At 38.1% G+C, this 16373-nt stretch overlaps 1 protein-coding gene across 7 annotated transcripts in view; it reads left to right on the top strand.

The window, feature by feature from the left end:
- The window catches only part of LOC148654510 (voltage-dependent calcium channel subunit alpha-2/delta-4-like), a 201842-nt gene that overhangs the window by 20929 nt on the left and 164540 nt on the right, over window positions 1–16373 (top strand). For all 7 annotated transcript variants that reach the window (XM_088646809.1, XM_088646805.1, XM_088646808.1 and 4 more), the window contains exons 3-6: window positions 8158–8274; window positions 12098–12157; window positions 12436–12598; window positions 15671–15802. In XM_088646809.1, coding sequence (XP_088502935.1) covers window positions 8158–8274; window positions 12098–12157; window positions 12436–12598; window positions 15671–15802 — 472 coding nt within the window. The remainder of the gene's footprint in view (window positions 1–8157; window positions 8275–12097; window positions 12158–12435; window positions 12599–15670; window positions 15803–16373) is intronic.

The following is a 16373-nucleotide window of genomic DNA, read 5'->3' as shown; positions in this document are numbered from 1 at the left end:
TTGATATATTGATATATTGGGATTTCATTTCAACATATCACTTGCAAGGTTTTATACTGGTAAGTGTATAACTGCAAAATAGGGAAGTGGAACATCAAGGACAGAGCTGTTCTGTGCATTAGAGCTCACTGAGCCACCAACATCATTCAATGCAGAGATGATACTGATATTAAATCATTGTACTGCATTAGCAAGTCTTGCTATTGTCTTAAATGTGACTGATGTTACTATATTGCCTGGCTTTTAATGCCTTGCTTTAAAAGATGATTTGTGGGAAAGTCTCTATCTCTTTTGTTTTAAATCTATAATCTGATTCAAAGTAATGATTCAAGGTAACATTTTATTTTATCCATTTTAAATTTTAAAATTTAAGCAAAACTCCTTGGTGATTTTACATCAAAACGGCATGGAATTATTTACACAGTGTTTATTATAGAAAAAAGCCACGGCGCAAATACCCATATAACCTTCTGTGTGGTTCAATGCTGTCTCAACAGTATTATATTTGTTAGATTGTAAGTTACTGACCACGATATCATGTATAATGTAGATCAGGACTTTTAGATGTATTCCTCGCTATCCTAATGCTGTACAGGAGGGGTCTCTAACCCCCAAACCAGCAGATTTCAGGTAACCACTAAATCATAATTCTTTAAATACTAGGTTGTGTCCTAACCTTATCTAACCTAGAAGCATTGTGCAGAGGCACCTACTGTATGCACTCTTTGAGGCATTGTTTGCAAACAAAACCTGCTGTAACCTCTACAATAATTTATATTCGTAAAACTGTGACTCAGGCTGAACCAGCACTGGTGTAAACACCTTTGCACCCTAACCATAAATGATGGGGGAGCAGCAGCATTCTTTTCTCTTTTAGCTTTCTCTTGTTTAACCTCCAGGGATAACTAAATGTAATTTTCCCTTTTTTAATGTAAAGAATAGCCAAACTGCTTCCCTTAATCTAACGGAATCCCTGAACTTTTTTTTATAGAGGGATCAATTGAGTACAGCCTCTTCTTACAGGTTCATTTACGATCGCTGTTAATGCCTGCACTTTTTATCTCTCTAATCTAACTCAGCATTTTTCATTGATCACTAAACCTCAGACCCACAGCGCAACGTAAAAGACAAATGAAAGACAAATTTGCTTTGTTCTGCTAGAACAAATTAATTCTAATCAATTAAACAGGTGATTTGCTAAATCAAGAGATTTAGAGATCATTTGAAATAAAACTCAGAACAGCCTGTACCCTAAAGGACCACAGTGTTCTTAACTGAAAACAATACTGTGCATGCTTAATTGATCAATAACTCCCATGTTATTCCCAATCTTGAAAAAAAAGATGTTTAAATGTAGCCTATAAGACTAACTATACTGAGGCTTTCCAGACCCAATGCTGGAAAATTCTGATTTACTATAATAATAGGTTTCTTGTAGCCCTTATACACCCTTCATAAATTTTACTATCTGAATGACTAAAAATGTGTGTTTAATTCTTATAAGACCATGTACGAACCTCTCACGAAGAAGTCCTTGTTTTACTGATCTAACTAGGTTGCTTTTTCTTCCAAACCACATTGTTCCAGTTTAAATTCATACTGTACAGTATGTATGTGTGTATTGTGCCTAAAGTCATGTCATTTGACAAACCACTTCATATGTACCATACCTAAACTGGCAAGAAATGCCTGGGGATCTTTAATGACCACTGAGAATCAGGACCTCGGTTTAACATATGAATTGGCTACATTACTCTGCTCTCCTCCCCACTGATATCTGATGTGTGGTGAGTGTTCTGGCGCACTATGGCTGCCGTTGCATCATCCAGGTGGATGCTGCACATTGGTGGTGGTGGAGGGGAGTCCCCATTACCTGTAAAGCGCTTTGAGTGGAGTGTCCAGAAAAGCACTATATAAGTGTAAGCAATTATTATTATTATTATTATTATTAACATCTCATCCGAAAGATGGTGCCCACTACAGTATAGTGTCCCCACCACTATACTGGGGAATTAGGACCCACATAGACTGCAAGGTTGGTTCCCTCCACTGATCCCACTAACACCACTTCCAGTAGCAACAATTAGGAGGTATCCCATCCAAGTTACTGACCAGACTCAGCCTTGCTTAGCTTCAGTGGGTAGCCAGTTGAGAGCTGCAGGGTGATATGGCTGCTGGCTATTATTGTGTTTAATATATACTGTATATTAGATATGTACAAAATGGGTACTGTAATTTATCAATGGGTACATATTTATTGATATGGAAAGAAGCATGCATATAACTAAACATATACAATAATTTTAAAAAAGGTATTTCAATTGACAAAGAGAATAAAAAACAATGATTTTGAAATACATTCCTCAATTATAGTAAAAGAGTCCAACATATTTGCAAAATACATTTTTATTAAATGGGAAAATACCACTGACACTAGCTATAATACGAAAATAGAAATAGTCACACTGAGGACCACTGGACCACTGTTTGGCAAGGATAAACAACACACAAAATATATAAACTTTATCAAAATTCCTGGTAGATTAATACAACTCCTTGTAATTACAGTATATATAAGAATATATAAATACAAAATAATATATAAAAAGAATCATAACAAATTAAATGGAGGTCATTCAAGTCAGTTTAACAGTTAGTAGATAATTGATCCAAGGATTTCATCCAGTAGTTTCTTTCTAAGAAGCCATATCAAAAAGGGTATCGGCTACAATAACATGGATGGACAGCTTCTTTTATACTCTCACCCTTTGAGTAAAGCAGTGCTTCCTTTTCTCAGTTTTACTGTACAAACCACGTACTGTAGTTTGTCCTGTAGTTCATGTTTCACTGTTTATTTTGCAGAAGTCTGGTGGGTTGATTTTGTCTGTGCCCTTGAGGATTTTCAATACTTGTGTCCTCAGAGTCTTGTACCTTTCATGTACTGTAATTATGTGCCATATGCATGCCAATTAAGGAGCCTTAATAGTTTCAAGCAAATATTGCCTTACAAGCATGACATTGTCCTCACTTCCTCTCAGCCAAAGGAAAAGCAGACTGAGGGAAACAGTGATCGCAAGCTGCAGGAATAAACAAAACGCACTAAAATAAATGCAGGCTGTTGAAGCTCAAATTAAAACATGCATAATAGAATGCTGTACAATGAACTAGGGTTTAGGACCTTGGTGCAAATACAGAAACACATTTTCAATCCTGTTACAGAGAGCTGCTGACTGTCTCATTGCTCTGACTGGAGGGTAGGGTTATTTTCTTAATTAAAAAGTCCAATCTTTGCTGTTGGGCTGTAGGCCTCAGTCAGCTTTTTCTATTCTTCGTTTGCCAGCTTAGATATGTGTAGTCTCTTAGACGTCTTCATTTTGTGTGCTTGAAGGACATTTACTTAGAGCTTTTGTTAGTAGAAACTCCTTTTTCCTCTGTTTCTCAGACCAGTAGTGGGTAAAGGCCTGGAACACCTCAACACCACGTCTCAGCACAAACCTTTGTGCAAACATTGTTAGAAAAATGGCTAAAATATGTTTTTGCCCTAATTTGGTACATTTATTATAGTGGTTCAGTATAAAAGAAAACTAAATACCTATTGTGATACTGCGAACCGAGCCTATTTGGTGAATCGGAGACATTCTCTGGAGCCATGTGAACCTTGAGATGGCAAAAAAAAAGTCCAGGGTGTATGAGAATTTTATTCCTTTTGACCTGTTAAAATTACTGTTCTAAAATACTGTCATTTTGTCCTGTTAAAAATAACATTATTTAATAATAGATTCTTGGTTTTGCAGGGTGGTATGGTGGTACACTGGTTAGCGTTGCTGCCTCACAGCACTGGGGGCTTGGGCTCAGTTCCTGGGCTGCTGTTGTATCTGTGTGGAGCTTGTATTGTACGTTCTCCCCATGTTCACATGGGTTTAACTGGGAGCTCTGGTTTCTTCCTAGTTCAAAGACATGCTGGTAGGTTAATTGGCTTTTGGGAAAATTGGCCCCAGTGTGAGTCTTTCCATGTTTTTGAGTCTGTGTGTCCTGTAATGGACTGGGATCCTGTCCAGAATGTACATGTAACCCAAGTTTTACCAGTTGTTTGCTGGATAGGCTCTGATTCCCCTGAAACCCAGTATTGGATAAAGCAGTCTGAAAATGAATGGATGATTAATTTGTCCCAAAAAAAATTACTAGGATAGAGTCATAATAATACAACAATTAATTTTTCCAAACATATGGAACAGCCCTTAATGGGGAAGAACAGCCAGGAGTGCACTGCTTAATGTTTGTTCTCCCCTTTGGTGTTTTCACTACATGTATGACTCTACTATTCTAACTTTAATTAAACATATTTTCTTTTCTGGGCTTTCTTTAAAGGCATCCCGAGCAGATTTTTTCACACCATCTGTGATTTTATTTGGATATTTTGCAGGATACTTTTATACCATGCGATATATAGTACATGTGGCATACTTTGTCTTGTAAAAGTACTCAAACTTGCAAAGCTTTCGTCTTTCATTGCTTTAACGTTTGCAGCTATGACACTTTAAATTAGCAAAAAATATTTGTTATATACTGTACTGTACAGTATGTAAACCTAAGCAGAGTATAGCATTAAAATCACATCTGAAACATGGGATGACCTAGGTTCTTAATGTGGCTGATGTTGTGGTCCACTTGAGTCAGTTGCACAAAAGATGAAACTTTTAATTTAATAGTGTTTTCACCTGAAACATCCATCAATTTGAGACCTACAGTAGGCTTTTAAGGACGTTCAACAGTATTTCTGCCAGTAATGACATAATATATATACCCTGAGGTTCACTCAGCTACAGTAGATTGCTTTCAAATCACAATGAGATAAATTTCCAATCAATTTTGCTCAGGCACTGTGATAGCCATGTGCAAAGTTCTTTTATGTGGAAACTAAAAGCATCTCACCAGAGGTGTCTAATCCTGGTCCTCAAGTGCAGTATAAATGTTTCGGTAATTTTCTTGGCCTTTTTCAATCAGTAGCACATGAATAATTGGGAGAAATTCTTAAGTTGGTCCTCTTAAGATAGTACCTGGTTTAGCTTTGTCCAACCTTCCAGATCAATCCAGATCAGATGCTCCTATGCAGAGGTACAGTACTGTACATGCTTCAAATCACGGTTGCTGACTTGAGTCTTTAGTTATTCTATTCAATAACTCTGCAAATAATTTTGTGGTGTCATTGGGTGTCATCTGTGCTGCAGAAGGAACGTGTTTAAAAATATTATCGATTAGTCTCTCTCATCCAAAATATTGATTTTAGTGTTACGAAACAACAGATAATAATGAAATTAATCAAAATAATAAATGTATCTCCTTATTTTTGTTTCAGTTAATTGATCAGGTTTTCCTAATGCACTACATGCAAAACAGTACTTGGTTCCAACTTGGAAAATACTGAATTAAATTAGCATGCGGCAATCTCTCTAGCCCCTAGATTTTCTTGGAAATCCCATGCCTTCCCCCCACAATGAAAATTGGATCTAAAAGTAAAGGGATTGAAGCTCTGAGGCAGAATTTAAGCCTCTAGCAGCCCATGTTAAGGTCCTGTTTGAGAGGGGTGAATTGAGGTAGAGTCATACAGTACTGTAGGACAATACCGACACTCTCATGTCATGCTCATGTCATGACTCACCTGAGGTCAGTGTCAAAGCCTACGGAGAGCAAGACTCTTCCAAGAGCCGATGCAGTGGTAAATCTTCTGACTGGCTAGCAATCCCAGGTGACTCCTGCGCTCAGTGGGAGCAGAAGCAAAGATATGCATTTGCAGGTGCTGTAAAGCCTTCACTCCGGTCTAGTAGTTCCAACAGCAACAGCAGGACTCAGGATTAACCATGTCCCTAAGCTTTAAAACCCCTATTTAATAGCTATAGTTATCAACAAATCCTGCGCATGCTGAATGCTACAAACAAGACGTGTCAGAGGGAAGAGGCCCAGCTGATTTGTAAATAGTGCAGCACACTAGGGAGGGCATTCTTATTTAACATGAAAAGCTTTTGATGTGGTCCATACCAATTGCTGAGGATGGAGATATTAAAGCTTGCTAGTTTATTCTGAGTTACTTTGTAAATCTGGAGTAATTTTAATTTTTCTTTGTATATGAATGTGTACTGCTACTCATAAAAATTAGAATTAATTAAATTTACTAATATGTAATATGGGATATTATCAATTTTACCCTAACTCTAAATTAAGAAAATTAGTGCCAGGCTCTTTGATTGCAGATGGTAGTAACGCATGGTAATAGGTGTATGTTGAGTAGTAGGTTATTTTATGATGGTTAATCTGGGAAATTGTGGATTGTTGTCCCAGTACCCAGCTCTCTTCTAGAGAAAGATTATTGCCTTATGTAAAATGTTTTTGGTATTTATTAGTGCGATCTTTAAAAAACAGATACTAAGTGTTAGAAATACAGTATTACACTTTGTTTTACATATTTAACTACATTTGTGAGACTGTTTTCTGACCAAGATTATATTGAATTAAATCATTCATTATTTTTAATTTCAGTAGCAGCTATCACAGGAAAGTACTAATTACAGTACGTTTCTGTTAACGCAAAGTTCACTTTTTCTTTAATTTCAGTTTTGTGCATAAGTATATTCATTGTTACATTGTAAAAGGAGTTGAAATGAGTCATGATAATAATAAAAAAAAATATCCAAAAGACTTGAAATTTGATTGCTGCCAAAGGTAGCATCCACCAACTCTCAACTCTGGAAATGAACACTTATGCAATCAACATATTTTTGGATTTTCTTTGCAGTTTGTGGAAATATTTAATGTTTTTCAGCCATAAAACCATACAGTTTGAGCTTTTAAGCGTGCTTTAATTATGCATTTCAGACAATGTGTTAACATTATTTGTAATTCAGCAAAGCAGGACACCACGGGAATAGAGTGAATATTTTTGCAAGGCAATACATATAAATCAACAACACTGTAGTCTGACCTAGTCAAAGCTCAGAAGCTCATCCAGGCTCATCATGGTCAGTACTAGGATCAGAGACTTACAGTACAAAGAAAAACCAACTTGCTGCTCACAGTAATACTGGTGGACCAGTAGGTGGCACTGTGTCTCGTGTGCCTGACTTTCCAAACCAAAGCCCCAGTATGGTTCCCAGGAACACTGTGCTAGCAGAGATGCTGTCCTTCAGACATACAGTGTATAAACTAAGATTCTAACTTGTTCATTAAAGATCCTATTCAGATTTTAGAGGTGTTATCCTAGGGGTGTTCTGGATAACTTCCATTATGGGTTTGTAAAATTTGGCCTTCCTGAAGTTCTCCCTTATTTTATGTTGGTGAAGCCATTTATTAATGTATGAATAAAACTTTACAACATTCGTTATTTAGTGGGACTGCTATATGGCTTTTTCACATCACCCAGGTGGGTGCAGAACTTCAAAGGTAAATTGCTTTTGGATCCTTTCAATTGAAACACTACATAAATGAGAAGAATTAATAATTATCATATGATTTGTCCTGCCTAAAATATAATAATCCAGCTAATGTCCCAAATATATAATCATATTGTTTTGTTTTCCCTATTATTTTACATTTTCTTTTGTCTGGAGTCCTTGGATCATCTCAGCTATCCAAAAGAAAAGCAATAAATAGTATTGCTCAGCCTATGCAGAGTATTTTTTAAAACTGCAGTATTTTTAATAAGATTATTGACTATTGGATTTTCCAGGACTGGAGAAAATTACTTTTTTTTTCCATTTCCAAAACTGATTCTGTCCAATAAATAAATTGTCTAATTTTCTAATAATGATTTTCTTAGACCTAACCTTCTGTGTCCCCCAAGACTAAAGCACCAACTCTGAGTGAAGGGCAGTTCTGTTCCCGTGCTATTAGGCTCTTCCCAAAGAAACAAAAGAATGGGAGTGCCTTGATACTTTAAAATGTTAATTATTTCAAAGCCTAAGGTTAAATTTGAAAAATCTTGTGTTCTTTTGTCTTCTATCCTTATGAACCATTTATTCTTACTTTATCTTAAGGACATCTTTTAGTTTGGATTTTCTAAATCAAATGTATAAATTATTATTTAATACAGAGTACGTTGAGGCCTCACGGATTCACAGATTCAGTCCAGTCCAGTAAGATTCGCTGTGGTCCTCTGTTTGGCAGAAATATAAGGAAGTGGAGCCAGTCATCAGGATCGAAGAAGTGGACGGCCTGGACCTGGTGAGGAAATTTGCTGAAGAGATGGAAGAAATGCTGGGGAGGAAGATGAAAGCAGTAAAAGTAAGACTGAACAATAAACGTGTTAAAAAGTGAAAAAAATTCAACTGAATTCACATTGTTTGCACTTCATTTCAACGTCACTGAATTGATTATGCCATATACAGAATTTGGCACATACAGTAGCTGTTTTGTTTTTCTTTCAGGAGCTTGAACTTTTATAATGTTGAACGAGAGTGATTATTAAATTAGTTTGAGTGTTATACAGACAGTAGTTATCTGGACAAATGATGAAAGTGGAACATAATCACTGAGACAGCTATTTGTAATACCTATAAGACATTATTCTTACATTAATCAACCCAACAGTGCCAACAATCTCTTCCTGGATTTAGGGGTCTCATCAACAATTTTTGTGTTAAAGACCAGGTTCAAATAGGAATGCTGGCCAATCAGTTGGTTAAATTAGGTAAAATTGATATGGTTTCAAGTAGCAGAGTCAATTGAGGTATTATCAGTGAGAGACAGTACAGATTCCTGTCTACTGTCTCAAAATTAGGTTTCTATTATTAGTCCCTAGGACACATACAGTACACCATTGTTACATCCCAGTGTGTGGTCCATGTGTTTTTTGTTGTTTTGTTCCACATTTCTGACTTTGATTGCTCTCCCTCCACCATTTGTCCATCATTACACCAATGTTTCCGTATTACATCATCTTCAATATACTCTCAACCAATCAGAGCTCATCTTATTCAGTATATAACATGGAGGTTTTCAGAAGGAAGAGGCCTTTCATTTGACTTTGGTCCTGCTTCAATTCACTTCTTGGTTTTTGCTTTGGGTTTGTTTCACTGTGTGTGGGTGTTTTTGTAAAGCTTCGGCTTTGTTGTTCTGTTGGTTTGGGTTAGTCTCTTTGTACTCTTGTTTGTGTTTATTCTTGTTAAGCCATTACCTTACCCAAACTTGTTATATGTTCAGCCTCTGTGTTCTTTTGTACCCAGTTACTACTCTCGTTTGTATTCGTAGTTCACTTGTGTATTTGTGTGAACTCTTGTGTATTGGGTTAGTTTAGGTTGTTGGGAACACTTTACACACGTAGTTGATTTTTGTATTAGTCACACTAGTTTAGTACAGGTGAGTGTCATTTGTCTTGTGTGGTTTGGGGTAGTCAGTGAAGGTTAGCTAGGGTGTTTAAAGACACCGAAGACCGTGTGTATCGGGTTTTCTTTTGTAGTTAGGACAGCTTTCCCTTACTTTCTTAGCCAGCTCCATTTTGTTTCTTTTCTTTTCTTTGGCAACACTCTAGTTGCCTTAGCCTGTGTGTTATTGTGTCCTACTTTCATACCAGTCACTTATTCACCTTATGCACCAAGCCTTGTCATCATGCTTCCTAAGTTCCTCACCAGAACCCACCTGCATCCAAAAAATTATCCTAAATGTTACACCCCTTTACCCCTAGACACTTGGGGTCATAACATTTATGGGGTCTTGTATTTTTTTTTGGTGTTTGTACATTTGTGCATTTTGGGTCTGGATAGTGTTATTTGTTTTTTTCTTTGTGGAATAAGGACTGGTATAGGATTCTGAAATTTAGATTGTGTTTTTTTTGGGCAAGGTAATTATGGCTACTTTTGATTTCCGAAAGCTTGTGGAGGAACCTTCCTTTGAGCAGCTGGATAGGTGTAGGAAGGACGAATTGCTCCAAATTGCAGATCACTTCCAGGTTCAGGTATCAACGCAAGCTCTTAAAAGGGACATTAAGAGAGCTGTGATTGAGAAATTAGTGGAATTTGAGGTCTTTGCACTAGTGAGCAAGGATGCCGGGTCTCCTGGGACTGATGCTAAACCTGCTATGGCTATGGAAGAACAGGACAAGGTGCAGGTGGTGGCTGAAGAGTTAGCGGAGGCTGACGTCAAGGCCACATTACCTCCCTTTGAACCGTTTTCTCCTGTCTCCACTGGGTTGAAAGACGAGACTCGCCTGAAAGTTTGTCTGGCCCGCTTGTAAATGGAGGAGCAGGAAGAAGCCCAGGTACGGCAGGCAAAATTTGAGTTGTGCCTTGCAATTTGAAAATGGAGATCAAGATTGGAGAAAGAGGTTGAGCTCCGACTGCTTGAATGAGAAGCAAGAAAGAACGCTCCTGCTGCGTAGCTGACCCACTCCGAGGCCTCTAGCATGTCTCCTTTGCAAGATCCAAAACACAAAAGATTACAAAACACCGTAATCAAACAACATGCAATAACTATACAACACATTGTACTGTTTAACTAATGAAAATCTATTTGATTATATTACATTACTACAGTATCACATATTTAGACTGTTTTATCTTTTTTGTGATGTTATATATGTAGGACTGCTGGAGACCTTTTATGCTTCTCTAAATAAGTTTTAAGTTTTTCATTTGTGAAGTGATTCTTTAATCAAGCTTTGGTTTAAAAAACAACCACGATCCGGGACGTGGTTTGAGATCTCACTGTTATTTTGCCCATGACCTCCATAACATGTCGATCGCTACAAACATGTCGTAAACATTTGTAACACTCAACATGGTTTCATGTTGAATACTGCATACAGTTTTGGTCACTATGTTGCTTCTCTGGAATCAGTTCAGAGAATACCAGATACATACATCCACTTAATGAATTCTTGTTCCTTTATGACTGCGATAATTCCACTTGATCATAATTTAATCAGAATGAAGCTAAATCTTGAGTAGATAGGACTTCCAGGGAAAACCAGGTTACTGCTCTAAGTGGTGCTGGCAGAGCAGTAAGTGGAACAGAACTTCCACACCAATAGCTCAGTATAGTGACCATGGTTACTGTAGTGTAGGTGGTGGTATCCTTCAAATGAGATATTGTTCCAGTCATGTGGTTGTTAAAGATCCCATAGTATATTTACATGGCCATGGCCAGCAGCCATATCATCCTGCAACTCACAACTGGCAACCCACTGAAGCCAAGCAGTTGTGAGCTGCTGGAAGAGGTATTAATGGGGCCAGTAGGGGGCGCTCACCCTGCAGTCTGTGTGGGTCCTTATGCCCCAGTATAGTGACAGGGACTCTATGCTGTAAAAAGGTGCTGTCCTTCGTAAAACCGAGTTCCTGACTCTGTGATCATTAAAATCCCAGGCGTATCTCGAAACGAGTAAGGGTGTTACCCCGTTGTCCTGGCTAAATTAACCAGTTACGGCTTCCTACTAATCCCCATCTCCGAACTGGCTTCATCACTCTGTTCTACAGTGTGTGGTGAGCGTCCTTGCGCACTATGGCTGCTGTCGCATCATCCAGGTGGATGCTGCACATTGGTGGTGGTGGAGGGGAGTCCCCATTACCTGTAAAGCACTTTGAGTGGAGTGTCCAGAAAAGTGTTATATAAGTGTAAGGAATTATCATTTCCAGAAAGGACGTTAATCCCAGTGTTCAGGGTAAAATTTTACTCTGGGCTCGTACTATTCAGCCTACCTAAAAGTTCCCCTTCATTCAATTGGTGAAGCAATTTCTCATTTCTCTTCGTGATCTGTGTAGAATCACCCCAGAATCATAACCCATGTAATGGTCCATTACATCATGCAAAGACTTTTGGATCGTTTGGAGGGGAAAACACTTATTTAACACTAAGATGTATTCTCATGTTGCTGTGTTGATTTCCAGTTAAATCCGCAATGTCTGAGGAGTACAGTGCAACTTTGGTTGGCTTAACATTACTTAGTTAATTTTTTTTTTGTTCTGGCTTTCCTGTGAAAAACTTAGATGGGAAATAAAGAGTGCCTATTCTTTTAAGCTATTATTATTGCTCTGTTCCTAGCTTTCTCCTTATTTAATCTTTTTTGTTTTTCTTTTATCTTATCCCCTGGCTTTTTTATTTAATTCGTATGTAGAGGCTGGTTGAAGCTGCAGAGGATGCTGACTTATACCACAAATCCAATGCATCAATAGTGGTGAGTGACTCTCTTGTCTGTCTGACTTTTTAGAAACAACAAATATTTCTTGCATTATTTGTATAAATAACAAGTACAGATAATTGCTAATGCGCACCTTAAGATGGACTGGTGTTCCTGTTGCTTGCTTCCTACTCCCATTAACTCTGAATTGGAAGAAGCGATTCAAAGATACGGGGATGGATAAAAAATGGAAACAGGTCCATTTGGTTTGTGTTCTGACATGATTTTTCCTGTTAATTTGCTCATGTCCAGTGTGAATGTTACTCTTTCTGCAGTTTGACTATTACAATGCAGTGAAAATAAATGAAAAAGATGAAGATGGGAACTACTTGGAGCTGGGAAGTGAGTTTGTCCTGGAAAACAACGAGCATTTCAATAACCTGCCTGTCAACACCTCTCTCAGTGACATTCAAGTCCCAACCAACGTCTATAACAAAGGTACTGGCTGCAAAGACGATAAATTGACAGTATTCTTATGGCTACCCACCACCCAATCTACAGTACTTTCAGAAAACAAAAAGTTTCAATGCCTGTGCTTTGGAGTATGATTTTTCAAATTCTCAAATAAGAGAAAAGGTATGTGTCTGAATTCTGAGAGGGGATATCCCTTTCACGTATTGTGACGAGAACTAAGACAGTTCAACTTTGCCCTCCCTTTATGTCAGGACAATGTGCTGTTAAAGAAAAAAATTATCCACGAGTCTGTCTGTCTCAGCAGCTTCCTTTATCTGACTGCAAATTCCAGGCTTTCATTCATTAAATAATCTGATAGAGTAATATTGCTCTCCCTTCAAAATCTACATGTCTTCTTTACTATCTCCCTTGCTTGCACAGAAATCTTGGCCATTGATAATAATAAACTAATATAAAAATAATCAATGGTTATGCCAGATTTCCTGGCTTTGAAATAATTAAAATTCCAGAATAATATCTATATATAGTATATACATTTCTCACATTCAGTCTTGAAGTTTAGTTCCTAAAATATAGTAGCTATGGAATTTACTGTATTTTCATATGATGAAAAATTCAAGCTACAGTATAGCCCACAATGTTGCCTTTAAACAGGCTTCAAGGCTTTCTTACATTGTCACAGGAGAAACAGGTTTAGAAGCCCTCAGAGGGAAATAACATGAGAATTCCTTACAAGAAAATTGATTGATTTATCTCATGGAAAGATACAAAATGTCACTTCCCACCTTTAGGACAGATTCCAAGAGTGAATAAGGCCTTGAGTTTGAAGTATGAAGTTAGCAAAACCTTGTGATATTTGTAAAAAATTAGGATGGGGATGATTTTATTCTCTTGAATGTGCTTTTTGAAACGTGTTTTGTATCAGGAATGCACGTTGGTAACGTGATTCAAGACTCGGACGTTCTTCAAAAAGGAATCCTTGTTTATTTACTGTGTTTCTCTGTGTGACATGTCGGATCATCTGGAGATTGACTGTGTAATATAAGTGCACCTTTATGGAATTCATCTGTTCTGTGTGGGTCTACCTACAGTACACTATGTGAAACTTTTAAGGCCACTGAATTTTGGCTTATGCTAAATCTGTTATCAGATGGTTTAAGATAAGCTATTATCTCGTTCTGTGGGAACACTTCCAGCAGGTAATCACTTAAAGGCCAACCGCCTAAGGTGAAACTTATTACTGGATTAGGTAAATCCAAGTAATTAGAGTGATCAGTTTGGATCAGATTTACTAGGAGCCTTGCTGAACAAATTACTGCTGCCTGATCACTCCAGCAACACATCTCAAGCGCTACAGGAACAACAAAGATTGGTTTTGATTCGATACACTTTTCTGACTTATTATTGAATTGCTCATCTTAGCTCGGCTTATTACAATGAAGTATCTATGCACTTGGGATATTAAAGCCATCAGAAGAAAATTTAAATTCAGATTCATGAAGTGTTTGTCCAGCACTGTTCTCTGGAGCAATAACTTCAACATAAAGTTAGTGTTTTTAAAAATGTTTATGTTTTTCAATAACATTTAATAGTATTAAATTAGTTAGTAAGGAGGGAATTAAAAACAGCAGCCTGCCAAGTTTGTTTTAATGAACTCTGGTGCTGAAGCAAAGCTTTGCTTAAAAACCATGCAATTAAGATTTCTGTAAGATGAATAATCACTTAGCAAACACACTCTACTGCTGCCTAAAAGTTTCCTGTAGATTATTTGTGTAAGTCATACAAGAAAAACGTATAGTTTTCCCAGGAAGAAGTCCAGGGGAGGCAGTATACTTACTGAAATGAAAGAAAATGGGACTGATTTGAAATCATAGCAGGCCTCCTCATTTTGTTTGGTATAAACTGTTGAATAAGATTTGTTTCAGGACGAATTATTGATTTTGCAGTTGTCTCAGTGATCTAAAGGATAGCAAAAACGTATCTTCAAATCTCAATAGACAGAGTGTAACGAACAGTTCTTTCCGGACCCTATGCGGACGACACAGTCCGACGGAGTGGGGAAACACTGGGGAAACGTCATGCAGGAATATGGGGCTGAAGACAGGGGGGCGTGTCCAAGGTGCGCTGGTGCACGGGGAGGTGTGGCCGAGGCGAACAATCCGAGAGTAGTCCTTAGGGAAAATCCAAAATGCAAGGGTAAGTCCAAAACCAGGAGATCCATCAGAGCAAGAATTAAAAAACCACGAAGGCCGGGTCGGAACCGGCGGACGGGGAACGGGAACGGGAACAGAGGTTAAAACCTTAACTCGCACGATATGGAAATCAGATGCAGAGCCCGGAAGAGTGTCAGCGCCTGGCTTTTAAGGTGGGCAGGGAATGGGAAACAGGTGCAGAGAATGAAGTCTTTAGTGAAAGGGCTGGAGCACCCTTAAGGAGGGGGGACTATAGTCGTGACACAGAGTGCAATCTCAGACACTCTTCCACATATAAAAACTTTATAAACCATCACTAAGTGCAAGTCAGATGACAGAATGAGCACAGATATGGAACTAAAATATAGCCAATATTACAAGAAAAGACAAGACTGTATGTTGATCACGGTAAAGAATACCAGAGACTGAACAGAAATAATAAATCAACTTGTGAGTCTCTTTTGTAAGAGGTGATAAGGGGCCAGGATGTCACTTTGTTCCCAGGATCCAAGAACACTCCCATTTTACTGATCTAATCCTCTAGTTCACAGGTCACAGATGGCTTCTAGCACATTAGGCTTGAACCCACAAACTTTGTATCACAAAGCTCAGCCAACACTCAGGCAAGAGCTTTTACTGGCTGAGCTACTGCTCTCTTTTCTCTTCATTTCCAAAAAAGAAGTGCTAAGAAAGGGGCTCTGGAGCCACCTCCAGTAATTTCTTGATTGTATCCAGAAATGATGCAATCCAGAATCAATATAATTTGTTTTAATTAGTGCAGCCAGGGAGATCCCCACACAAAGATTTAAAATGAAAATAACCTTACATTTTATCTGTTATATGCTTTTTTGTGAATTAGAACGACTGATAGATGTTGACTGATTTTTCTTTGCCTTCTCCATAGATCCAGAAATTCTCAATGGTGTCTACATGTCAGAGGCTCTCAACCCCATCTTTGTGGACAACTTCCAGAGGGACCCTACTCTCACTTGGCAGTACTTTGGCAGCTCCACTGGGTTTTTTAGACTCTACCCAGGTACAGAACCAATAGGAAACTCACAGACCCACCTGCGAAGGAAAATAAACTTAATTTATGTGGCCAACATCATTAGGAGTTCTTGAGCATTTAAAGTATATGAAAGAGAAATGAACAGTCTGAAAACTATTCATTGTAGTATTGGAGAAAATTGCAGTAGACATTTCTGAGATCCTTTATTACACCAGATTGATTAATTTAGCATTTTATTTATTTACAGCGATGTGATGGCAACCCACTTATACACGGGGGTGTTTACTGTATTGTTTACAGATTGTGTACAATCTGAGTAACATGTCTCGCACAAGATTACCACAGAAAATGCAAAGTTACAGCAGGGATTTCAACTCATTAGCTTTCACTTTATTAGCCATATACAATTTCTTGCATTAGGAATTTGTCTTTGCGTGTACCCCAGCTTTATTCTCCATGAGACACAGAGGCAGGGAGAGAGAAGCTTGGGGTCAGAGCACAGGGTCAGCCATTTATATGGGGCCCCTGGCACAGCTAGGGTTAAGAGCCTTGCTCAGGGGCCCAATGGAGTAAGATTCCTCTCCCAGCCACAGGATAC

This window comes from Lepisosteus platostomus, chromosome 9 (genome assembly GCF_059453375.1).
Source record: "Lepisosteus platostomus isolate fLepPlt1 chromosome 9, fLepPlt1.hap1, whole genome shotgun sequence".
In the NCBI taxonomy this organism is placed as follows: domain Eukaryota; kingdom Metazoa; phylum Chordata; class Actinopteri; order Semionotiformes; family Lepisosteidae; genus Lepisosteus; species Lepisosteus platostomus.
This window is presented reverse-complemented; position numbering and strand designations above follow the sequence as displayed.